Source organism: Procambarus clarkii, chromosome 65, assembly GCF_040958095.1.
Source record: "Procambarus clarkii isolate CNS0578487 chromosome 65, FALCON_Pclarkii_2.0, whole genome shotgun sequence".
NCBI classification, from domain to species: domain Eukaryota; kingdom Metazoa; phylum Arthropoda; class Malacostraca; order Decapoda; family Cambaridae; genus Procambarus; species Procambarus clarkii.
Genome location: NC_091214.1, coordinates 19,792,810 through 19,818,594, shown reverse-complemented (window position 1 = coordinate 19,818,594; position 25,785 = coordinate 19,792,810). Strand labels below are relative to the sequence as shown.

The 25,785-nt window shown below is 42.8% G+C and overlaps 2 protein-coding genes across 5 annotated transcripts in view; one reads left to right on the top strand and one right to left on the bottom strand.

Moving 5' to 3' along the window:
• Positions 1 to 2,299: 2,299 nt before the first annotated feature.
• Positions 2,300 to 24,981, bottom strand: LOC138354955 (uncharacterized). 4 transcript variants are annotated; one of them, XR_011223752.1, is made up of 5 exons: positions 24,697 to 24,825; positions 17,315 to 17,474; positions 16,137 to 16,394; positions 6,159 to 6,340; positions 2,300 to 2,524 (listed from the first exon to the last, which is right to left on the bottom strand). XR_011223752.1 is itself a non-coding variant. In XM_069309563.1 (5 exons), the coding sequence occupies exons 1-4, from the start codon at positions 24,947 to 24,949 to the stop codon at positions 6,284 to 6,286; spliced, it is 423 nt and encodes a 140-aa protein (XP_069165664.1). In that variant the 5' UTR covers positions 24,950 to 24,981; the 3' UTR covers positions 2,300 to 2,524; positions 6,159 to 6,283. The 4 variants fall into 4 exon arrangements, 3 of the variants coding, with proteins under 3 accessions (XP_069165664.1, XP_069165665.1, XP_069165666.1); XM_069309563.1 differs by lacking the exon at positions 24,697 to 24,825 and adding an exon at positions 24,903 to 24,981 and having other exon boundaries at positions 16,236 to 16,394; XM_069309564.1 differs by lacking the exon at positions 24,697 to 24,825 and adding an exon at positions 24,903 to 24,981 and having other exon boundaries at positions 6,194 to 6,340; positions 16,236 to 16,394.
• LOC123771149 (uncharacterized) overlaps positions 24,975 to 25,785 on the top strand; it is an 88,723-nt gene continuing 87,912 nt past the window's right edge. Inside the window, exon 1 of the mRNA XM_069309716.1 lies at positions 24,975 to 25,785. The gene's annotated coding sequence lies outside the window, so the exon portion shown is untranslated.

The window sequence follows — 25,785 nt, the reverse complement described above, 5'->3', positions numbered from 1 at the left end:
TGAGAAAAGCGACCCGTTCTCAAACATGTGCGCGCGCTCCCTGCCAGGGCTCTTTATTATTCAGGCCAATAATTCAGGTACGCTTATCAGCCTTTTACGGAAATATATATAGATATAAGATAGGCAATAAAGAATGGTCCGATACACATAAGCTAACAGTGCACTAAAAGGATTTATTAGAGTTAATAGCCTGATGTTTTGAATAACTGTATAATGTTAAGTGAAAACGGCGATTTGTCATTTTACCCAAATCCACCTGCAGTTTGAAAATTACTATGAATATTGGAAATATGCCTTTTGACCGTTATTTTTTTTGCGGAATTCTGGGTAATTGCACATATTTGGAGTTTTAAATTACGACTTTTTATTCCGAAAATATGCAAATTAGTAGAAGAGTCGCAACGTGGCTAATGATATGATGACCAAACCACTCCAAAAGATGATAATCTACTTGATAATGGTCCAGGCCGGACCGAAACGTCGTCGTCTCCTCTTCTGGTGTGGGGGTTTGGTCATCATGAAAATTAGTGAAAACAGCGATTTGTCATATTTTGCCCAAGTAAGTAATTATCAAAAAGCGCCAAGCCAGGAAGACCATGTAGCACCGTCAGATGTGCGGGATATTCAAAAGGAGCTAAATATCACCAAGGATGCCAATACTTGAACAAAAGTGCATAAGGTGAATTATATCAATGGTATCCGATTCACCGAGGATTCTAACGAGTGACAGGTGACTGCGAGGGACAGTAGGGAAGCATGACGCACGCACATCCTGGAGGTCAAGACATTCAACAAGGGTAAGAGGGACAATGCAGTTTTGACAATAAGGAGCAGGGCAGTGCTCCATTAAGTGCCCGTGAGTTAAACGTGTATGGCCAATATGTAACCTCGCCAGAGCCGTTTCCCACCGCCAATTACAGTGGTAGAAGGAACACCATAGGGACACACTGTCCTGAAGAGCAAGCAATTTGTTACCAGTAATAGAAAACCAACGACCCTGCCAATGACCACCAACTGAAAATGAATAACTGGGTAGAAGTCGAAATAAGAAACACCTTTGTGGGAAATGAGACAAGTCCATATGCTCCTTAGACTCAAAATCCAAGACTCCTTAGCGGCAGCATCTGCACACATTTAAGGAAACGCCAATATGGCAGGGAACCCAGCAAAACTTGACTGTCTTAAAATGCTGGAGGAAGGGGGAGAAAGAAGACCATCGAGTAGTTTGTTGATACGTGTATGGCCGACCTAAGCATGTGGTGGCACGGTGACCGCGCCTCAGTTTACCAGTGCCTCCCACCTACTGACAATCGCGCTTTAATTCTTTGTAAAGAATTTCAATGTTTTTCGGATTTTTGGGTATTTGAACATAAAAGTTATTATTATGTATCTTGCCATGGGTCCCAAGAAAGTCAGTGGTAAGGCTCAATTCAAGAAAACACACGTGAAGATGACTATAGAGGAAAATCAAGGGATCATTTGTAAACATGAAAATGGTACACGGGTTGTTGAACTAGCTAGGCAGTACAACAAACCTATGTCAACTATATGCACTGTTAATTGCTTAGAAACAGGACATTATGAGTGCTAAAGTGGCAAAAGGCATATCAACAACCTTAACCTTTTTAAGGACACTGTGATGCTTTACTACGGATAAGTGTTACAACGTAGGGAAAAACAAGCCTCTATGGATATATTTTTAGTGAGAAAAACAAGCAGTGAGCCACAAACAGGTCCTAGTGGTATGCAGGCAAAACATACCAAAAAGAGAGAGTACCCTAGAGAAGTCATCACTGCCTGATGTTATAATGGAAGGGGACTCCCCTCCCCCCTCCCTCCTCACCATCTTCCATACACCAACAAGTCATCAATAAAGGTAAGCAATAACTTCTACATACCTTAGTACTAAAGATTTGGGTGAATTATGTATAAAATTTTCTTTTAAGTTAAAATTTTTGGGGGTGTGGAACAGATTAATACAATTTTCATTATTTCTTATGAGAAAATTCACTTCGGCTTACAAATTTTGGGGTTACGAACTGTCTCTAGGAACGGATTAAATTCGTAAGCTGAGGTACACTGTATTTGGAGTCTTAAATTATCACTTTTTATACCGAAAATATGCAAATTAGTGAAAATGACAACTGGTCATATTTTGCCCAAATCCCCCTTCAGTTTTCAAAATACGATGCCTATCGGAAATATGATCCTTGAGCATTCTTTTTTGTGTGTGTGGAATTCAGGGTGATCGCACATATTTGGAGTTTTAAACTGGGAAACATGGGGTAATAACAAAAACTATTTTTCTATATTTTTATTTCTCCTAAACTTTAAGAAACTCGATAAAAAATCCTCTGCTGAGGCGTAGAAACATGGCATGTTTACATTCCGGGCTGTCCTCGGGTAGATACTTGTCATGGAATCCAGAGAGAAACTCCTCCACCTTGAAGCCAAAACGCTGATACAAAATGAGTGCTGGATTTGTTGCAGAAACATGTAGAGTCACGTCTTTACCCATGCATGTCTGTGGCCCAAGAGAAATGCTTATTGTAACTATTGGTTAGTAATTAATGTAATGAGGGGGATGGGAGTGGGGCTAAGGAGAGGAGAGGAGGAGCCAGGAAAGTGGGTGAAGGTATGGGTGGAGAGGGATAGGAAAGTAAGGTAAGGTAAGATAAGGTAATTATCAAAAGAAGGCACCAAACCGGGAAGGCAATGGTAGCACCATCAAATATGCGGGATAATCAGAGGGCGCTAAATATCACCAAGGATGCCAATACGAGAGGGATAGGAAAGAGGTAGGTAGGTAAGGGGGGGGAGAAGGCACAAGAGGTTGATAGGTACCTGGAAAGGATGGAGGGCAAGGAAAAAGAGGTAGGTAGGTAGGTAACAGAGGGAAGAAGTAGGAAGGTATGGAGGGACAGGAAAGAGATAGGGAGATGAGGAAGATGAAGGTGGTGGGTGAGGTAGTGTGGCTACTCACGTCAATAAAACTTGTAAATTAATTTAAACTCCTTATAAATACATATTATGCAGGTCTTTTTGTTGATGACGCAGTTCTTTTGTGAAAGGCAATTGTCGATCAGGTGCAAGTTTTACTGATGTATAAACCCACACAAACACCTCAATCACATCTCATTCTTGTAATATACTAAATTAACACTTTATTCTCAAACTGACCTTCCTTATGACCCCCCATGCATATATTCATTGAAGCACCATGGATAATTCTGGCAATATTATTGGAACAGCTACTCAATGCACTATTAACAATAAGAACTCTCCACAGCATTTAATAACATTCCAAACTCCATATATGCTCATTACTCTCCAGAGAAAGACCATTCACTTTGTTATATGCTTTCATAATTTATAAAATGTATGTGGCATTTATTAACACTCTCATATGCTCTGTTCCATTAGTTTGTTTCACAATGGAACCTGGAGCATACCTGGAGAGGGTTTCGGGAGTTCTACTCTCCAAGCCCGGTCTGAGGCCAGGCTTGAACCAACTTTGTTCACGGAATTATTTCAGTTTTTTTTTTATTCTTTTATTCACTACTCTGCCATACAATTTGCTAATTACACTTAGTAAACAACTTCCTCTTACACTCATGAAGTCCTTTTGCTTTTACATAAATATTTTGATTTGTTGTTAGGCTTAAGGCCTATGAACCTGAAGGGTTATTAAGGCCACAACAATACCTTAATGACCACCCAGCAAGAATAGTTTAGCCCTGGATTATGTGCCATACTAAATTCTATACATGTATACTGAGAAACTCAGTATACATGTATACTGAGAAACTCAGTATACATGTATACCGAGAAACTCTGTGATCAGCCAATACTCCAGATATTCCCTTTATTGTTTTATATCAGATATTATGTAACATTCATCTTAATATAAGCACATACAGTTATCAATCAGGTTCTTCAATAATCTTTCATTATTCACATAATGACAAGTCAGTAATTATCAAAAGCAGGCACCAAGCCAGGGAGATTATGTAGCACCATCATATGTGCGGGATATTCCAAAGGTGCTAAATATCACCAAGGATGCCAGTACTAGAACAAAAGTGCATAAGGCAAACAATACCAAAGGTATCTGATTCACCAAGGATTCTATTAAGGGACAGGTGACTGCGAGGGACAGTCGGAGAGCAAGACGCAAGCATAATGACAAGTAAACTGATGTATATCCTTAAGCTTAAAACATGTGCAATATCAGTAGTGCACATCACCTACTTACTCATTCCTCAATTCCTGCATTTAAAATTCCGATTTGGTTAAATATGACTGCATAGCTGGCATTGTTGATCATATAGTGTAAGCTTTCTATGTTCTAGCTACAGGTATTTTCTTACTATATCAGTAATAACCCTTAAACGGTGCAACTGTTAAATGCAGACAAAGTCTTTCTTGCATCAGCATCCCGGCGGAGTGCAAGAAAAACAATTGTCCTGAAAAAATTATTTCTTTTGACATTATTAATTAACCTTCAGGAAGCACAAAACCCCAAGTAAAAAGTCTCTACTTCTTGTGTTTCAGCTCAAGTGGTCTGGAGAAGTTGCATTTTTGTTTGGCCAGAAATGAGGCAAGGTGCCGCAGGGAATAACTTTGTTGATTTATTTTCATTGTTTCGCACTTTATTTAGTTTTTTTCGTGCTAACAGGTTGCATTAGTGTGTTAAGGTGGTGTTTATTATGTTTAACTTTGAAAATACTGCAGAAAGTAAGCACACACACACGCACGATTTTGGTCTATGATTTGCACCCTCTAAGAGTTAACCAAGCAATAATTAGCAATCAACTTAACAAAATTCACGGTAAAGAAACTCTAGTAATTATTGAAGGAATTATTTTCTACAATGTTTTGTCCCACTCTGGAACATCTTCAGGTAAAGAAAGAATACATAATACCGTCGATTAAATTATATTGACATGACCACTACAAAGCTTTCGAGAAGACTGCCTGCCATCTACAAGCTGGTGCCCCTAGACACCATATGCAAAGTGTACATAACAACACTCACTAGAAACATGATAGTAGTTAATACAAAAATCCTGGAATCCACCACTGACCAAACGAGGTGTCGTTATGGAATTCATAACAACACCTCTACAGAGTTCTCCCTGCCCACCGAAAGTACCATAGTTTCACTAAACGCCTTACCCAATGCCTGACTGGCCCTTTCCCCCTTATTCCTACCTCATTACCCTATTCCTTACTGTTCAATTGCCCCCATATTCTTTTGACCCTTCACTTCACCCCCACAAAACCTCATCCCTTCCACATGTGTATTGAACCCCAATTTGCACCTTATGTATTCTTTCATTACCAAAAGATGTTCCAGGATGGAATGAAACATTGTAAAAAACATATCCTTTATTAATTACTAGAGTGTCTTTACCGTGAACTTTGGTAATTCGATTGTTCTTCTCAACACTGACACTAAGACATTAGAAGCATAGAGAGCTTACACTATAACATTAACAATGCCAGCAACAATGCCAGCAATGTGGTCACATTTAAACAAATATGCTTAAAGGAACACCCGTTGCCCAAGTATACTAACATCAAAATTCTTACTCTATATAAATCTAGCACATTAAATCTTCCCTCAAACTCTTTCAACCCTTCTAACCTCTTATATTGTAATTTATCCCATCCCCCCTTCCCTTACATTTCACACAGCAGTAAAAGCCAGGGGGCCAGATTCACGAAAGCACTTACGCAAGTACCTACGAACGTGTACATCTTTTCTCAATCTATGACGGCTTTGGTTACATTTATTAAACAGTTTACGAGCATGAAAACTTCCCATTCACCTGTATATACAAGACTGTTATTGTTATAAACAGTTTTATAGTGCTTCGGAGCTCATTAACTGTTTAATAATTGGAAACAAAGCCGCCAAAGATTGAGAAAAGATGTACAGGTTCGAAAGTGCTTTCGTGAATCTGGCCCCTGGTCTTCATGGGGTGGATGATGATGGATCTCAGGCCCAGTCTTCCCAACCATTTATCGTGTGATACAATGTTGTTTGTACCACTGTGGTAAGCAATGGGGCCATCACATCCCATGCAAACTGCCAATTTGGTTTATATTTAATTAAAACTGACTAATTAATAGTTGTATACTGATTAACTTACTTGAATCAAGTGATAGAGAACAAATGTGACAATACCAGCATGTGGCCATTCTGGGTGCACTAGCAGGAATGACAGGTATGTCATGTTGAAGCCTGTGTCAGGAACGAGCACCCCAAACACCACCACTAAGCTACGGTAGAGGACAACACATGTATGATCTGGATACTGTAGCACTTCTGACACTGTAATGAATAAACAATTAGTTACTAATTAGTTTAACAGAGCATAGATGAAAACTGCTAGTTTAAAGACATGCTATTAAATGGCTCTTGGATCTAAATAAATATAAAAGTAAATTTGGTTTAAAACAGCACTTTCTGTATAGCCCCTTAGTCACTCCATACCCCAAGGAATGAGCAAAATTTCAAATATCTCGCATGAGATTTTCACACACTTGCCAATTACACTGTTTAACTTTTTTCTGGATAGCAAATGTTATTTCCAAATTGATTATTATGCCTCCAATGGAGGCATATGTGAAAATGGCTATTATTCCCAAGCAACTTTACTTTCTGTGGGAGCCCTGTTGGCTGCCTGAAGCTGTCATACACTGATCAGTTCTACCAGTTGTGGAGTTATATCTGCCTACCAGGGACCACGAGCCAGAACTTGGTCCCCTCACAGAGATGCAGGAAACAATGGCCTGTGATCACTTTACATTTAAAGGTTATCATCTTTGCCATCATCTAGGTAAGGCACCCAGAAAGATTGGCGAATCAAAACAAACCACTGAATGGTTAAACATAAGACTGCAGCCCCAAAATTGTCAAAAGAACTCTCCAATAATGAAAACAAACAACCAAACTTTTGTGAAATTAGCCTCCCTCCCCCCAGCCAGTTTGCTCCACCATCCTCCTCCTTGCTGGGGGGCAGAGGGAGCCAGCCCGGACCAGCCAGGCACCACACCGGCCAATTTAATTTTTTTTTTTTTTTTTTTTTTTTAAGATATATACAAGAGTTGTTACATTCTTGTACAGCCACTAGTACGCGTAGCGTTTCGGGCAGGTCCCTGGAACACGATCCCCTGCCGCGAAGAATCGTTTTTTCATCCAAGTACACATTTTACTGTTGCGTTAAACAGAGGCTACAATTAAGGAATTGCGCCCAGTAAATCCTCCCCGGCCAGGATACGAACCCATGACATAGCGCTCGCGGAACGCCAGGCGAGTGTCTTACCACTACACCACGGAGACTGCGAATTCTAGACTGATGTCTGTGCCTGATGGCCGTCGTCGATCTGACTCTGGTTTTCCTTTTATAAGTGGTGTTTTTTGCCTTTGGGCTGAGTTCTTACATGGAAGTATGTGTGAGCCAGGCATTTAGTGCCTGGGGCTGCACATGCTCAGAGTTTTCTTCCCCTGTGTGCTCTGCAAGTACTGTACTACTTTTTCCTGGGGAGTTCTGGGGAGTTCGAGACACACTCCTTTTAGGGGCCTTCCTTGCTTCAGGTGGTCTTTGGTGTGGGTACGCCGATGGTCTGATAAGACCATCGGAGAGGGGGAGAAGGGAGAGGGGGGGACATGATAGGAACGTATAAAATACTCAGAGGGATTGGCAGAGTGGACATAGACGAAATGTTCACACGGAATAGTAACAGAACGAGGGGACATGGGTGTAAGCTGGAAACTCAGATGAGTCACAGGGATGTTTGGAAGTTTTCTTTTAGCGTGACAGTAGTGGGAAAATGCAATGCACTTAAGGAACAGGTTGTGGAAGCAAATACTATTCATAATTTTAAAACCAGGTATGACAGGGAAATAGGACCGGAGTCATTGCTGTAAACAACCGATGCTCGAAAGGCGGGATCCAAGAGTCAATGCTCGATCCTGCAGACACAACTAGGTGAGTACACACACACACAGAATAGGAGATGAAGTACTTAATGAAACGGACAGAGAGAAAAATCTAGGAGTTGATATCACACCAAACCTGTCTCCTGAAGCCCACATAAAAAGAATAACATCTGCGGCATATGCGAGGCTGGCTAACATCAGAACAGCGTTCAGGAACCTGTGTAAGGAATCATTCAGAATCTTGTACACCACATATGTAAGACCAATCCTGGAGTTTTTTTTTTTTTTTTTATTTTCTACCACAGACGTGGCCACACATTTACAATGCTAACCAGCATATATACATTTTCTTCTGTCCTCCATGGACAGGGTTAGAGAAGTGTTAAACATACAGTTCAAGGGTTTATTGAACACTCAACCACAGAAGGTGATTCGGTGCTTTTAAAATGCTAAGCTAACCTACATACGTAAATACATAGATACACAGATTTACGTATGCCCTACATAAAGTATTAGATGTGTCTTTTACATAGTGTCATTAATGTACATTCACAAAGGTGAAATGTAATTCTGATCAGCTTCCATATATGCTTTATACCCATACATATACATACACACACACACATACACATACATATATACACACACACATGCATTCACATACATTTGTCTCATTTACCCTGACAGGGTGAGGTAGCTGATAAAGAAACTAGTGTGCAATTAAGCACTTAATCACTGAAGGTGATGAAGGTGCTTTTACAAGCTCAGGTTATATAGTTACATCACATACATACATTGTATGATTGATACATTACATGGTCAATTTTGGATACAAGTCCAATATATCATCAAGTGTTCCAGTACTCATATAGTAACTACAGAGTTCAGCATACCTTAGCCCAGGAGGGCGAAAGTCAGTCAGTATTGGACACTCTACAATATAATGTTCAAGAGAGTGCATGTTTTCTCTTTCACAAAGTTGACACATTGTGTACTCGACATTTGGGTTTTGAGAAAGCTGCCAGATACGTCTATATCCCAGGCGTATTCTGGCCACTATAACATCACATTGCCGGGTTCTTGTTCTATTAGTCCCATATGTGAATGTCTCCTCACGATATCTATCATAATATTTAATGCTACAACTTTCAGGTCTTTGAGAATTTGTTAGGTCGGTGAGATTTTCATTAGATATTTGTTTAAGTATTCTCTTTGTCACTGCTAATGAAACACCCATATCAATTTCTACCACTGGTTTTCTGCAGGCTGACTTAGCAAGCATATCAACAGTGTCATGCCTTGAGATGCCAACATGTGATGGTATCCATAGGAATTTAATCTCAAATCTGTTTTCTTTGGCAGCTAAAACATTCATTCGAATATCACTGACTATTTTCTGGGTGTCACTACTATGTGCGTTCAATGCCAGGAGTGCACTCTGCGAGTCACAGTATATAAGTCCACTGTCTTTGTCTTTTAAAAATTCAGTGGCAAGGTATATGCCTGCAAGTTCGGTTTGAGTTGTACTTGCCCAGTCATTGACGCGCTTCATTGCTGTATGTACGAGAGAAGATTGTTCAAATATGTTACATGCACATTCGGTACATTGTCCACCTTCTTCTACAGAGCCGTCGGTATAGCACTGATAAACATCGTTACCCATACTCTGAGTACTTTCAGTGATGCTTTTCAGTGTTAACTGTTTTAACAATGTAGTGTGCACACTATCTTTCTTGGGCGCATTTACAAAATCAACTGATAGATCCCAGTTATCCCATGGAGTAATTGGCTGATTAATCATTAGTCGAGTTGGGTACATATTTAATATTTTGATGGAGTTGGCTACCTTGTAGAACCAATATACATAATCAGATTTCGTTCTTCTTCTATAGACCTCAGGTGAGTGTAGCATATTAGAAAGTTTAGCTTGAAACTTCATGTGTTGTCTAGATCTACTCAATGCCTTCACGCCGAAAACTGTGCTAATAGACAAGATTCTCTCACTTATGGTAGGTAATTTTAACTCTGCTCTCATGTTAACTATTCTCGTGGACTTTGGAGCCCCAAAGATGAGACGCATAGCTTCATTTTGCAAGGTTTCAAGAGATTTCAGCTCTTTGTCAGTATACAGTGTGAGATGTAGAGCATTGTAGTCAATCACAGAGCGTATAAATGATACATAAAACATTCTAGCAAGTCTCACGTTAAGCCCATGATTGACACCAACAAGGACCTGCAAGGGCTTTAATCTCTCCCAAAGTCTCCTCTTGAGAGAAGAAAGGTACCCAGGGTCGTTAATGGGGACACCAAGGTATCTGTAAGACTCGCAGTTCTCAAGTGCTCGCCCATCTATATGATAATTGGGTGGTGGAATACCACATGGAATGAGGGCACGAGTTTTCTGTACAGAGATAAGGAGGCCACATTCCTCAGCTCTAGTAGCAAAAGCGTCGAGCAGAACTTGCATTCTAGGCTCGGTGGCAGCCTGTAAACATATATCATCAGCATAACAAATGACAGTGTCTTCATTATTAGTTGGAAGATCTTTAATAAGTTTATGCATCAGAACGTTGAACAACAAGGGACTGAGGACCCCTCCTTGTGGAGTTCCCAGTTCAAAGTGTTTGTTCTCTGTGCTTTTAACACCATTAAACAAAACATATGCTGTTCGATTAGACAAATAGCCCTTTATCCATTTCAGTAATTTTCCTTGTATTCCCAGCTCGGCAAGCTGTTCCAGTATGATTTCTCTGTTTGCTGTATCAAAAGCTGCTGCTAGGTCGATGAAGACTGTTTGGGGGGAAGCTTCAATATGTGCGAAGTACTCACCAAAACAGTGTTGTGTACTGAGCCCAGGCATAAATCCAAACAGTTGGGGTGACAGGTGCCCCTGTATACGATACATGAGTCTGTTTAGAACAATACGTTCAAGCACTTTACAAACACACGATGTTAAAGATATGGGTCTATAATTATCTGAGTGTGGTTTGGGGATAGGAACAATGACACTCTTTGTCCAAGCATCAGGTAATACTCCTTCACGTAAACTCATTCTGTACAACACTAATAGTGGATTACCTGGTACGTGTGAGACTAATCTCAGTAGACTGTAAGTAATACCGTCCTCTCCAGGAGCAGTTGATTTTCCCATCTTTAGTGCATGATTTAATTCCCATTCAGTTACATCATTAAGGTCCGACACGTCGATAGCTGTACAGGCAAGATTGATGGTTCGTTGTCTGTTGGGGCGTGTGTCATCAAGTTTGTGCTGTATGTTAATTGGGAGTGAGTCGTAGCTCGATGTTATTGCCCATTGATCAAGGAGGATGTTTGCTTGTTCTAGTGGGCTGTGGTGCAGCGGTTTGGTTGGGCTGCTTCTAGAGATTTTTCGTATCTTTTCCCAAACTTCAACAAGTGTTGTTTGCTCATTTATACTTTGTAGGAACTCTTCCCAATGTTTATTACGTATAACGTTGCTCATGTCTCTCACCTATCTATTTGCAACTAGAAATGCATGCAAGTCACCTTGTGCTTTGGTTCGTTTGTACGCATCTCCAAGTTGCTTTACTCGTTCATGTTCTTTAACAAATACGGGGTCAAGGACCCACTTGGGTGGTGGTAGGTGTTGCCCACTTCTGCTAGGCTTACGACCTGTTCCCCAACACACCCATGTGTCATAGTAGGTAGTAATCGTATCAACGAGATCTCTGGAGAAGGCTTGTACATTCGTTATTGTGTAATCTTGATACCATTTTGTTATACAATTAATAAAGTGGTCATGCAAGCCATATGGAATATTCATTTTCCGTCTCTGATGTCTATTAGGTACATCACACTGTACCTCATAGGAAGCAGAAACTGCATAGTGATCACTAACTAAGTGATTTACCAACGAACATTCCATCCTATCTTGCACAAGGTTTCTACCCATTACATAATCAAGTCTGCCTCCCAATAAATGAGTTTGGGTATCCGTAGTATACACGGTTAATCTGTTGTCATAAACATATTTGATAAATTTGCATCCCTTATCGTTGTTAGTAATGTCTCCCAGCGTAATATGTCTAGCATTAAAATCTCTCATGTATATTGTCCCATGATTGTCTAGATCTGGGAACAATGTTACATTGAGTTTCTGGCTTCTGGCATATACGTTGAGGAATGAAAAGTGGCCTGCTGTAGTTTGTACATGAAAGTGATGGTACTGTGTGTGTACATTGTGTGACGTGCTCACAAGAATGTGCGGTAAATCACTTCTGACGTAAGTTAATAGGCCTGTGGCGTTACTGTTATTATAGGATGCATACCCTCTGATCTTTGGTGGGGTTTTGTTTATCATGTTGGACGTGTAGGGCTCCTGTAAAGCAATTATATCTATGTTGTTACTGGTAACATATGCAATTAGGTCATTCAGTCTTTTGTTGATGCTACGAATGTTCCAACTGAGAAACCTAATGATCCTTGTGTCAACAGCAGCCATCGTCTTGGTGTTGTTCCTCCCTGGGACTGGTGGTCCCATTGTTGTCCTTGTCCCACTTACACAATGCGTCAATAAGTGACTGTACGACGTAAAGAGCCGCCACACCAACCTGGCGTTTGGTGTCGTCAGGAACATCTGGTGACATCATCAGATTCTTGATCACTGAGTAACTCGGGATGGTCCGCGAGTGAATGCTCTCTGTAAGTCGTATGGCATAATTACTGTCACGCAGAATATTATCTTTTTCATTCTCGTACTTGGCTTGAGCGCGTTCCTTAAGGTCATGAATCATTTTAAAATAAGTTGATGCACATCGACTTCCTTTTCCAGTTAATGTTTCTGTGTCACTATTACTGCTGTCATCCCTGAGTTGACTGACGACGTCGCTGCCACCGCCTCCGTTGTCGCCGCTGCTGTCGCCGCTGCCGCTGCTGCTGCTGCCGCTGCCGCCGCCGCCGCCGCCGCCGCTGCTGCTGCTGCTGCTGCTGCTGCTGCTGCTGCTGCTGCTGCTGCTTCCGTCGCCGCCGCCGCTGCTGCTGCTGCTGCTGCTGCTGCTGCTGCTGCTGCCGCCGCTGCTGCTGCCGCCGCCGCCGCCGCCGCCGTCACCACCACCACCACAGGAACCTTTACCAGCGCGGGCCACGGCTGTGACACAGCTGCATAGAGGCTGCTGTATCTCTTGTGGAGGAGCCTGACGTAGCGCCTGTATAATTTCAGTCAGTTCAGCTAGTTCAGTTCATATCAGTATGCGGCCCCAGCATGGAGCCCGTACCTTGTCAAGCACAAGACGAAGCTGGAAAAAGTCCAAAGTTATGCCACTAGACTAGTCCCAGAACTAAGAGGCATGAGTTACGAGGAAAGGCTGCAGGAAATGCATCTTACGACACTGGAAGACAGAAGAGTAAGGGGAGACATGATCACAACCTACAAAATCCTCAGGGGAATCGACCGCGTAAACAAGGATAAACTATTCAACACTGGCGGGACACGAACAAGGGGACACAGGTGGAAACTGAGTACCCACATGAGCCACAGGGACGTTAGAAGGAACTTTTCCAGTGCCAGAGTAGTTAACGGATGGAATGCATTAGGAAGTGATGTGGTGGAGGCTGACTCCATACACAGTTTCAAGTGTAGATATGATAGAGCCCAGTAGGCTCAGGAATCTGTACACCAGTTGATTGACGGTTGAGAGGCGGGCCCAAAGACCAGAGTACACACACACTCAAAACAACCTGGACAAACTGGAGAAATGGTCTAGAAAATGACTACTGTGCTTAAGTTTAACTCAAGTGTAAATTTATGAAATTAGGAAAAGGGAGCAAGAGGCCAAACACAAGGTACCATCTGGGAGGTGAAATCCTTCAAGAGTCATGTAGAGAGAAAGATCGGGGGTTGATATCACACTGAACCTGCCCCCAGAAGCCCATATCAAAAGGATATCATCAGCGGCATATGCTAGATTAGCCAACATAAGAACTACATTTATACACTTCCATAAGGAATCATTCAGAACCTTGTATTCCACATTGGTCAGACCAATCCTGGAGTATGCAGATCCAGCCTGGAGTCCATACCTAATTAAATACAAGACAAAGTTATAAAAGATTCAGAGGTATGCCACCAGACTAGTCCCAGAGCTGCGAGGTAAGAGTTACGAGGAAAGGCTACGAGAATTAAGCCTCACGTCTCTGGAAGACAGAAGAGTTAGGAGAGACACGATCACCACCGACAAATTTTTCGGAGGAATTAACACGGTGGACAAAGACAAAGTATTAAGTATAGGTGGAACACGAACAAGGGAACACAGGCAGAAACTTGGTACTCAAATGAGCCACAGAGAGATTTGAAAGAATTTTTTCAGTGTCAGGGGTAGTTAAATGGAATGCACTATGCAGTGATGTTGTGGAAGCAGACTCCATACATAGTTTTAAATGTAGATATGAGAACCTAATAGACTCAGAAACTTGGGCCAGATTCACCAAGCAGTTATGCAAGCACTTACAAACCTGTACATATATCTTTTTCTCGATCTTTGGCAGCTTTATTTATAATTATTAAACAGTTAATGAGCTCCGAAGCACCAGGAAGCTGTTTATAACAATAATAGTTGATTGGGAAGTTTTCATGCTTGTAAACTGTTTAAATATAACCAAAGCCATCAATAATTGAGGAAAGATGTACACATTCGTAAGTACTTGCATAACTGCTGCGTGAATCTGGCCCCTGTACACCAAACAACGTATGCAAAATGAGGATTGCAGAGACCCAGACACAATGCCAATTCCAGAGAACACCATAGAATCCATAGAGGTATTTCAAGACCAAGTGGAAAAATTACTCAAGGGATTTATCCTCCAGTAATCGGGGATTAATCAAAGGATCAAGGTAAGGAATAAAGCAGTTGGACCAAAAATATCAAAAACCCTTCAGAAGAGGGAGGGGGGGGGCTTCCTCATTTGGCCATGAGGGCCATTTTCTTTGCTTAAAGCCCTTTACTTCCTTTCTGGCTCAGAATGAGATGGGTGGTTTCCAGTGGGGTCTTTTGATGATTGATGCTAAGGTTCTGCCAAGGGGAGGGGGGGGGCTTTGTTTGTTATGTCTGATTGCGGGGCCATTCACCGTTACTTCTTCGCCACCAGTGGTGCACCAGAGGAAGGGGGAAGGAAGGGCAATCTATGGATCTGGAGTTCCCGGTTCCAATGGCTGTTTGTCCCAGGTTGTCTGTAGTGTCATCAAGTTTAGCCAGATAGTGGCCTTCCCACGAGACCATGATGTTCATATGACTACTGTCTTAGCTCATTTATCCTGACTGGAAGTACCCTTCAACAGATAAACCAGACATCCTGATACGCAGAATTCTTACCAGAGAAGTCCAAAAACTACCTTATTTGCATTTTTTTTGTACCACAACCGACAATTTGAATTTTCACACATTCTGTACTATAAATCAAAAATATCATTTAAAATAGAAACTTCAGCTTACCTTGTAGTAGACAACCTTCTTGTTTGATTCTGTAGATCTTGAAATGTGTACTTGACAATTTATGTAATATAATCTCCGGTTAACCGGATCTCTGACCAGATATGACAAAGGCTTCCAAGGATATGTGTCCTTGGGAGCCACCGAGGAACCTCTGTTCAAGGGCTTTAGTTTTTCCATTTTCCTGGCTAAATGACAGAGGTGTTAAGACTAGAGGACCGAGGAGGAAGGTGCACAGTACCATGGTAGTGTGCAGGTGCAACCCGTTCTCGCAAATTTAATAAGTCAATATTGACTTATTAGTTGCGTGCATAGGTGACATACTAAACATAATAGTTTCCCTTGAAAAGCTTCATAGAAAACACCGTCCTTACCTAACCTACTTAGTATGTTAAAATAAGCATCTTATAGCTTCGTAATTACAATTGTTACTTAACCTATTATAGGTATAGGTTAGGTAATAATTGTAATTACGAAGCAATAAGATGCTTATCTTAACATACTAAGTAGGTTAGGTAAGGTCGGTGTTTTCTATGAAGCTTTTCAAGGGAAACTATTATGTTAAGTATGTCACCTATGCACATATTTAATAAGTCCAATATTGACTTATTAAATTTGCGAGAACGGGTTGGCAGGTGGAACTAACAAGAGAACTACTTCACGACCAGGTGCTTCATTCATCTCCATTTATCATCTTATTTTCTATGTTTTGGTTCACTCGCCTTTCTGGTGGCTTTTTCTTGGTTAGGATGATCTGGGATCCTCCTGTGCTTTGTACCAGGTTTTGGTCTCTAATCCCTAGTAGGCTTACAAAAACTCACAAGGGCCTGGACTGAATTGAATTGCGTAGAACTATCCAGGTGGCTAGCAGGTAGCAGGTATAGCAGGTCAAGCAGGTATAGCAGGTCAAGCAGGTATAGCAGGTCAAGCAGGTATAGCAGGGTCAAGCAGGTATCAAGCAGGCTAGCACCAAGGATCCACTAGAAAGAGGAACATCATTACATTCAATATTGGCCTCTAATCCTTTTCCGAATTTATCCCCGCCAAACACGGCAAAAACTACGCCTCCTTTTGCATGACCAAGCTGTCAACCAAGCTGTTTATCTATCTCAATTTGCTGAATAGTCTAGCAGAGACTTTTTCTCAAGAGGAAATTACTGTACAGTACAGGTCTTAGGACAGCCAGGTTCTTTATGTTATTCAACATTGTTGACTTTAAGATGAAGTCTCTAGGAATGTATACCTGCATGTAATCAAAATCCTACTGTAAAACTGAAAGCTTTATTTCTTTAGTACAGCATACCAATGCTTTTGGTTTGCTTTTCAAACAAATTTTTGATTTACAACTAAACACTAAACACCAGTTAAATGTATTTTTACATAGGCAGTTGCATGTACTTGTGATCACTTCAGCAAACTTGATAGTTGACATGGACCAATTCTAAAATGCATTTGGGAAAGTAATCAATCCATGCTGACTTTTGTCACAAAACTAACCTACCACTGATCTTGGTAAATATAACAAGGTGCCAGACTCAAACTGAAGAGAAGGCCAGGAAAGTGGTAAGCCTGTTGCCCCTCAACAAAACCAAGCTAGTCAACACATTTCAGTCATTTTAGAGTAGTATTTAGTGCTGCTGTAGTTTGTAAGACTAACACTATCACCACAGCTCAGAGTACAGTATTAGTGTATAACAAGAGAAATGATCATACTATATGCAGACGAGGAGTCACAATAACGTGGCTGAAATATGTTGACCAAACCACACACTAGAAAGAGTTTCGACTTGAGAATGGTCCAGGACGGACCGAAACGTCGTCGTCCCTTCACATTCTAGCGTGTGGTCTGGTCAACGAGCATACTATATTCTAATTCAATAACTCAACAATAAATACTAACCTGAAATCTGTCTAGAACTCTAGAAGTCGAGTCTTTTGTATCTTGCATTATCTTGCCCCTAACTAGTTCATGACGACTCCTCAGGCTACCGTGACTAAGCAAAAACTTTATCTCCGAGTCCAAGTTGAAGAGTGGAAGGCCATGTTCATGCTTCATTTTTCTGCAGAGAAAGAAGCTACGTCTTTCAGCTATAAATTAACAAAAACTTTAATTTATGATTAAGATTACAGATACAGTAGGTACAGAACAAGCCACAAACTTATATTAACTTTTTAGCTAATGATTAGAAAATATATAATTATTTTCCATTTAATCCGTTAACTATACAGCCTAAATTAGGTAAATTTCCTGGTGCACTTAAACAAAAAATGAATGTATCTTGTGCTACTCACTCACCTAGTTTTAGTACCTAAGACATGCAACTTCACCTAGTATAATCAACACTCAATTTATATTGTAGTTATTATGTTGAACTCAAATTTTGCTATAATGTACCTATTAATTATCTTACCTTTATCCGTTAGTTTAAAAAACCTGCCCGATACGTTATGCGTGTTAGTGGCTTTGCAAGAATGTAAGAACACAGTTATGTACTCTCATAAACCATTAAATAAAACTTGTCCAGTCGTCTGTTGTCAATGGCGACATAATCTTTGCAGTTTTGGTCCTATGAACTTCCGTCGGTAATCAAGAAATTCGCGCCTTATTACGGTGGTCTGCGTTGGTGGCTACATAATTCACCTTTTTACCAGCATGAGTGAGATTCTGGCGACGTGTTGGCGTTGGCTTGACTTGCCAATAATACACTGTGCTACACATATTGGAGACCTTGAAGTTTTAGGAAGAGACACTAGGCCAAGAACGTGGGGTGAGAGCTGGCTTATAGCCAGAGCTGCCACTTGTCATGACCGGAGAGGTGCTGGCCAGCTGCCAGGGGAGGTGTTGGCCAGCTGCCAGGGGAAGTGCTGGCCAGCTGCCAGGCCAGGGTCCTCCCTTTCAGGGCCCTAAGTACTTCATCACACACTTTCACACACTCAGCTCCACCTGGTCAGGGCCGCTCTGCTGCAACAGCCAGCAAAATCACACACAGACTGAGGACTCATGGGATAATATTTTTGTATTTTCATCGGCAATTCTAAGATTTCGTCAAGTGGAAAACTGACAAGTGCGTCGTTTTACGAATGTATCGAAAATTTCTGAATAATATTGATGTGTACCAATTTGTTTTTGTTTTTTTGCTGGACTGAACCCTCCCTGCTGTTTATTTTATGATAAAACACTTGAGGGCTAAAATTGAACAGTTAAAGCTATTGTGGACGCATAAGTTATTGTAGATCACTTATGAATCATTGCTGGCTCTACTGGCTCCATCAGGACAACCTTTGAGTCATGTCAGACAGATGAGTCTGATGGTGTGAGAGTTCCTCTTGACACCAGGGTGGGCAACATGGCCGCCTTGGGTAGAAATCTAGTCAAAGTTCATGTAGTGAACTATTACAAATGCTTTAGTCATATGGTTTCCTTCATGCCACGGACGAAGAACACAAACGCCATCTCTTAACTCATTTAAGTGAATAATTCTATTTTATTAAATCTATTTTATTTCTAATTGATCTTGTATGTAAATAATTTCGTGAATGCCACATGTTGCCTGTGATCAGGACCAGGAAAAGGATTTATGAGGTCTGAGAGTTCTTGTGTACATGACGCAGTGACTGACAGTCTGAGGGTCCTGGTGTACACGACGCAGTGACTGACAGTCTGAGGGTCCTGGTGTACATGACGCAGTGACTGACAGTCTGAGGGTCCTGGTGTACACGACGCAGTGACTGACAGTCTGAGGGTCCTGGTGTACATGACGCAGTGACTGACAGTCTGAGGGTCCTGGTGTACACGACGCAGTGACTGACAGTCTGAGGGTCCTGGTGTACACGACGCAGTGTACACTAGGTACTCCATGATCCAGTTGTGGACACATCTCTACCAGTTCACTTTCTTTTTCTCAAAACCCAAAACATTCTCAATGGAAAACGACACATTAAATCAAATTTTGAAACAAAATATGCAAATATTCAATGCAATTTGCTGGTTTGATTTTTTACTAGTTGTATGGATCGTTTGAATGAATTCAATACAAAATTTCCAGAGAAATTAATGTTGTTAGTAAGCAAGCACTATCCATTTGTGAACAACCTCAAAACAGTTATGAACAAGCCCAAAAAGATTTGTGATTTCAAGATGAAATTTAATTTTGGGTTTTCCTCAAGAACAAAACAAACACATACACTTGACAAGAGGGGTGCATTCCTTCGACCAGACGCAGAAGGCACCGCGCACCGCCATCATTATGGAAGCCTCGCTCGACCAAACGCATAAGACACCACGCACCACCATCATTATGGAAGTTTCGCTCGACCAAACGCGGAAGGCACTGCGCGCCACCATCATTATGGAAGCCTCGCTCGACCAAACGCGGAAGGCACTGCGCACCACCATCATTATGGAAGTCTTGCTCGACCAAACGCGGAAGGCACTGCGCGCCACCATCATTATGGAAGTTTCGCTCGACCAAACGCGGAAGGCACTGCGCGCCACCATCATTATGGAAGCCTCGCTCGACCAAACGCATAAGACACCGCGCACCACCATCATTATGGAAGTTTCGCTCAACCAAACGCGGAAGGCACTGCACGCCACCATCATTATGGAAGCCTCGCTCGACCAAACGCGGAAGGCACTGCGCACCACCATCATTATGGAAGCCTTGCTCGACCAAACGCGGAAGGCACTGCGCACCACCATCATTATGGAAGTTTCGCTCGACCAAACGCGGAAGGCACTGCGCGCCACCATCATTATGGAAGTTTCGCTCGACCAAACGCGGAAGGCACTGCGCGCCACCATCATTATGGAAGCCTCGCTCGACCAAACGCGGAAGGCACTGCGCACCACCATCATTATGGAAGTCTTGCTCGACCAAACGCGGAAGGCACTGCGCACCACCATCATTATGGAAGTTTCGCTCGACCAAACGCGGAAGGCACCGCGCACCGCCATCATTATGGAAGTTTCGCTCAACCAAACGCGGAAGGCACCGCGCACCGCCATCATTATGGAAGTTTCGCTCGACCAAACGCGGAAGGCACTGCGCGCCACCATCATTATGGAAGTTTCGCTCGACCAAACGCGGAAGGCACTGCGCGCCACCATCATTATGGAAGCCTCGCTCGACCAAACGCATAAGACACCACGCACCACCATCATTATGGAAGTTTCGCTCGACCAAACGCGGAAGGCACTGCGCGCCACCATCATTATGGAAGCCTCGCTCGACCAAACGCGGAAGGCACTGCGCGCCACCATCATTATGGAAGTTTCGCTCGACCAAACGCGGAAGGCACTGCGCGCCACCATCATTATGGAAGCCTCGCTCGACCAAACGCGGAAGGCACTGCGCACCACCATCATTATGGAAGTCTTGCTCGACCAAACGCGGAAGGCACTGCGCACCACCATCATTATGGAAGTTTCGCTCGACCAAACGCGGAAGGCACCGCGCACCGCCATCATTATGGAAGTTTCGCTCAACCAAACGCGGAAGGCACCGCGCACCGCCATTATTATGGAAGTTTCGCTCGACCAAACGCGGAAGGCACTGCGCACCGCCATCATTATGGAAGTTTCGCTCAACCAAACACGGAAGGCACCGCGCACCACCATCATTATGGAAGTTTCGCTCGACCAAACGCGGAAGGCACCGCGCACTGCCATCATTATGGAAGTTTCGCTCGACCAAACGCGGAAGGCACTGCGCACCACCATCATTATGGAAGTTTCGCTCGACCAAACGCGGAAGGCGCCGCGCACCACCATCATTATGGAAGTTTCGCTCGACCAAACGCGGAAGGCACCGCGCACCACCATCATTATGGAAGTCTCGCTCGACCAAACGCGGAAGGCGCCGCGCACCGCCATCATTATGGAAGTTTCGCTCGACCAAACGCGGAAGGCACCGCGCACTGCCATCATTATGGAAGTTTCGCTCGACCAAACGCGGAAGGCACTGCGCACCACCATCATTATGGAAGTTTCGCTCGACCAAACGCGGAAGGCACCGCGCACCACCATCATTATGGAAGTCTCGCTCGACCAAACGCGGAAGGCACCGCGCACCGCCATCATTATGGAAGTTTCTCTCGACCAAACGCGGAAGGCGCCGCGCACCACCATCATTATGGAAGTTTCGCTCGACCAGACGCAGAAGGCACCGCGCACCGCCATCATTATGGAAGTTTCGCTCGACCAGACGCAGAAGGCACTGCGCACCGCCATCATTATGGAAGCCTCGCTCGACCAAACGCGGAAGGCACTGCGCACCACCATCATTATGGAAGTTTCGCTCGACCAGACGCAGAAGGCACCGCGCACCACCACCATTATGGAAGTCTCGCTCGACCAAACGCGGAAGGCACAGCGCACCGCCATCATTATGGAAGTTTCGCTCGACCAGACGCAGAAGGCACTGCGCACCGCCATCATTATGGAAGCCTCGCTCGACCAAACGCAGAAGGCACTGCGCACCGCCATCATTATGGAAGCCTCGCTCGACCAAACGCGGAAGGCACTGCGCACCACCATCATTATGGAAGTTTCGCTCGACCAAACGCGGAAGGCACCGCACACCACCATCATTATGGAAGCCTCGCTCGACCTGACACGGGAGGCACCACTAATGGAAATCTCGCTCGCCAATGTTATTATGAAATGTTTACTATTCCTGTCTGATTGTAAAATGTTCAACTAGACTTTTCAGCTGTTGAATGATCCATTAAAATTCAATGTTGGAAAAGCTACTGAAGTTTGCTTCGTTTGCTAACTTAATATTGTTTCAAAACTAGATGCTCTCACAAAACCAGATGCACTCACAAAGCCCAATGCACTCACAAAAAATGTAAAAATAACCACACACATTTAGTTTTTCATGCATGAATCCTTCTTGACTGGATGACAGCCACTTGGCAGGTGAAGTGGCATTTGAAGGGAAGGCTGAACCTGTCCTCTTACAAAGAACGTCGCATTTCGACCGTATGCGTTATACAAGGCCAAAAATTTTCGGACTTCAAAATGGAAGCGGCTCGCAAAAGTGACGTACTGTCCCGTTTTCTATTTAGGATCCTCAGGTAGGTTAGGAGAGGGCACTTTAATTTTACCGTTTTCTTGACGTTGGGAAACCTGTGGAGGCTGCAAAGATATGGGAGCATGGGAATATAGGAATATAACCATAACATGCAACATAATCAAGAAGAACATTGACAAACTAAAAGACTCGAAAGCTCCAGGTGTTATCTTGAGATGATTTCGGGGCTTTAGTGTCCCCGCGGCCCGGTCCTTGACCAGGCCTCCACCCCCAGGAAGCAGCCTAACACCCAGGTACCTATTTACTGCTAGGTAACAGGGGCATAGGGTCAAAGAAACTCTGCCCATTGTTTCTCGCCGGCGCCTGGGATCGAACCCGGGACCACAGGATCACAAGTCCAACGTGCTGTCCGTTCGGCCGACCGGCTCCCCAGGTGTGGATGGAATACAATCCAAAGTCATTAAGGAACTGTCAGAAGAACTATGCCTACCACTGAAATTACTTTTCACAAATTCTCTGGCCCAAGGGATAGTTTCCCTAGATTGGAAATATGCAAATGTCACCTCTTATTTTCAACAAAAAAAGGCAGAAAGAGTTCAGTGGAGTTCAGCTTGAACTCACACATTTGCAAGCTCATGGAGAGAATCCTAAGGGAGGGAATCATTCACCATCTTTCAGTGAACAATCTTGTACAATCGACACAACATGGGGTTGTTAAAAACAGATCCGCCTTACAAACCTGCTCACATTTTTGGAAACGGTCACCAGCTACACAGAAAGAGGACTTCCAGTTGATGTAGTATACTTGGATTTTTCTAAAGCCTTTGATAAGGTATCACATGAAATACTGGAAAAGAAATTACAGGCACATGGAATAAATGGAAGAATACTAGAGAGGATAAAACAATGGTTAAAATAAAGAAAACCAAGAGTGATGCTAAATGGGAATGAATCTGACTTGAGAAATGTGAAGTGATGATGATGAAGCCTTACAAAGAGATCTGCAGGAACTCCGCAAATGGTCAGAAGACTGGCAAATATTATTAATATTTAACATTACATTACAACAGATTGATGAAGAAAAGGAGCTTGGAGTCAAAATCCACCACTCACTGAAAGTTGCACAGCAGGTAGGAGCAACAGTCAACAACGGTAACCAAACACTTGGAATAATCAAGCGTACCTTCGACGTTAACGAAAAGAAGGTAATGATTCAATTGTATAAATCTCTGGTGCGCCCCATTTGAATTACTGTATCCAAGCATGGAGACCTCATCAGACCAGAGACCCCAAGTATGTACTTCATGTACATACATGGGCTTGAGGCCAGAGCTTGACCACAAGTCAAGCCTGGCCTCGGGCCGGACTTGGGGAGTAGAAGAACTCCCAGAACCCCATCAACCAGGTATCAACCAGGTATCATCTTCAGAAGGATATAGCTGCTCTGGAAAAAGTGCAACACCGGGCAACAAAAATTATTCCAGAGCAAAGTCGACTTACGTATCATGAACGGTGAGGGCCACAGGGTTAAGAACACTGCAAACCGGCATGACAAGGAGGATATTATCGTAACTTAAAATACTGAGCAATTTGGAGGATATTGATCCGAAAAATTTCTTCAAAGGATCAGATATAACACAAACGAGGAGCAACGATCTCAAGCTCAACAAGCCACAATATATGACTGAAGAACAGGAGATGCTTTTTCACCCACAGGGTTATTATTAACCATGGAAACGCCTACCCGCCGAACCCGTAAATACTAAAACTGTTAACTTTAAAAATTGAAGTACAGCTGGAAAAGATCGAGGCAAATGGGGGAGGGGGTTCTTTGACAAGCCGCCGGCTTCCTATTCTCGACGAGGCCACCACTGGGACTTTAAGTCCCAGTGGTGGTTATACCACTATAAGTGGTATAGTGGTTAAGACACTCGACTGGCGTTTCGTGAGCGCTTTGTCCTGGGTTCGTATCCTGGCCGGGGAGGATTTACTGGATGTCAATCCTTAACTGTTTCGGCTTAACTGATGTCAAGCCTCTGTTTACCCAACGATTTGTTAAACGATTTGGCGGGTCGTATTCTGGGGAACATAGGATTAAGGACTTGCCCGGGTGCTAGTGGCTGTACAAGAATATAAGAACTCTTTCATATATAAATAAAAAAAAATGACAAAAAATTGTGTTAGTGGTTCTAAGGTAAATCCAGGTAATTCGTTCTTTTCCCCAGTTTTAAACATTTGTAATCACCTAGCTGCGCTTGCGGGGGTTGAGCTGTGGCTGTTTGGTCCCGCCTCTAAACTGGTGAGAAGGTACTAGGGATGAAGGTAACTTGTGTGGTTACTGGGTTGTTGTTTAATCTTTACGCGTGAACACAGCTGTAAAGTATTTGTTGAGAGTAAATATAATAATAAAAACGTGGGTATAATAATAAGACGTGGGAACTAGTCACTTACTTAGAGTTATGGTAGAGTGGGCGAGGCGAGGAGCCAGGGAAGCACATGGAGCGAGAGTACACACATGCGCCTCACTCAGCTGTCAACAAAAAAAGCACTGAGCATGGTTCAGGTGGCTGGGGTGTAAACACCCATTATCGTAACCAGCGTGGCTCCCTAACTCACACACACACATCACTTATTCCGTTGTGCTAGCATTTTTATGTGTGTTGTTTAACTCGTAGGAGAATACTAAGATAACTTCAAAGTTAAATACACGAGTTGTCATTCTATTGTGATCACTGTGTCTGGCGACCCGGTTGCTCGTACGTCTGGCAGTGGAGCGGCCTCCCAACTGCTTGTAAACGAAGATGAACGTCTATGTATTTTAAGGGAATATTACGATATATTTGCTGAGACTATTCTGTTTTAATATGGGGAGTATATTGACTAACATGTAGATAACAATTATTTTGATGATAACTTCAGCTTCGCGCGTACAGGACACTGAGTTAAATATTGATCACCTAGATGTACCGGGCGATAATACTTGATATATATTTTGTATAGATAAAATCATTCCATCATACACACTATCAAATTAATCTCACGACCTTAGAATTACACCAAAATGTATTTATTACGATTGTTTAGTGAATAGTGTACGATAACTTGAACATTTACTTCCAATGTTTTCAGTTTTCGTTTGCAAATGGCGTGGCCGGTAGTGAGACGAAAGCTAACCAATATTTTGTTGCCTACTACGGTTTATGGTTCTGATCCGTGGCTTTTAAGAGTGAGACTCTTACTTAAGCTCTAGTGCAAGCCTCTCCCAATATCAGAGTCGAGCAGGACCTTTTCTATGTGGAGATATTGGAGTGTGTTTACAGGAGGGGGCGAGAGG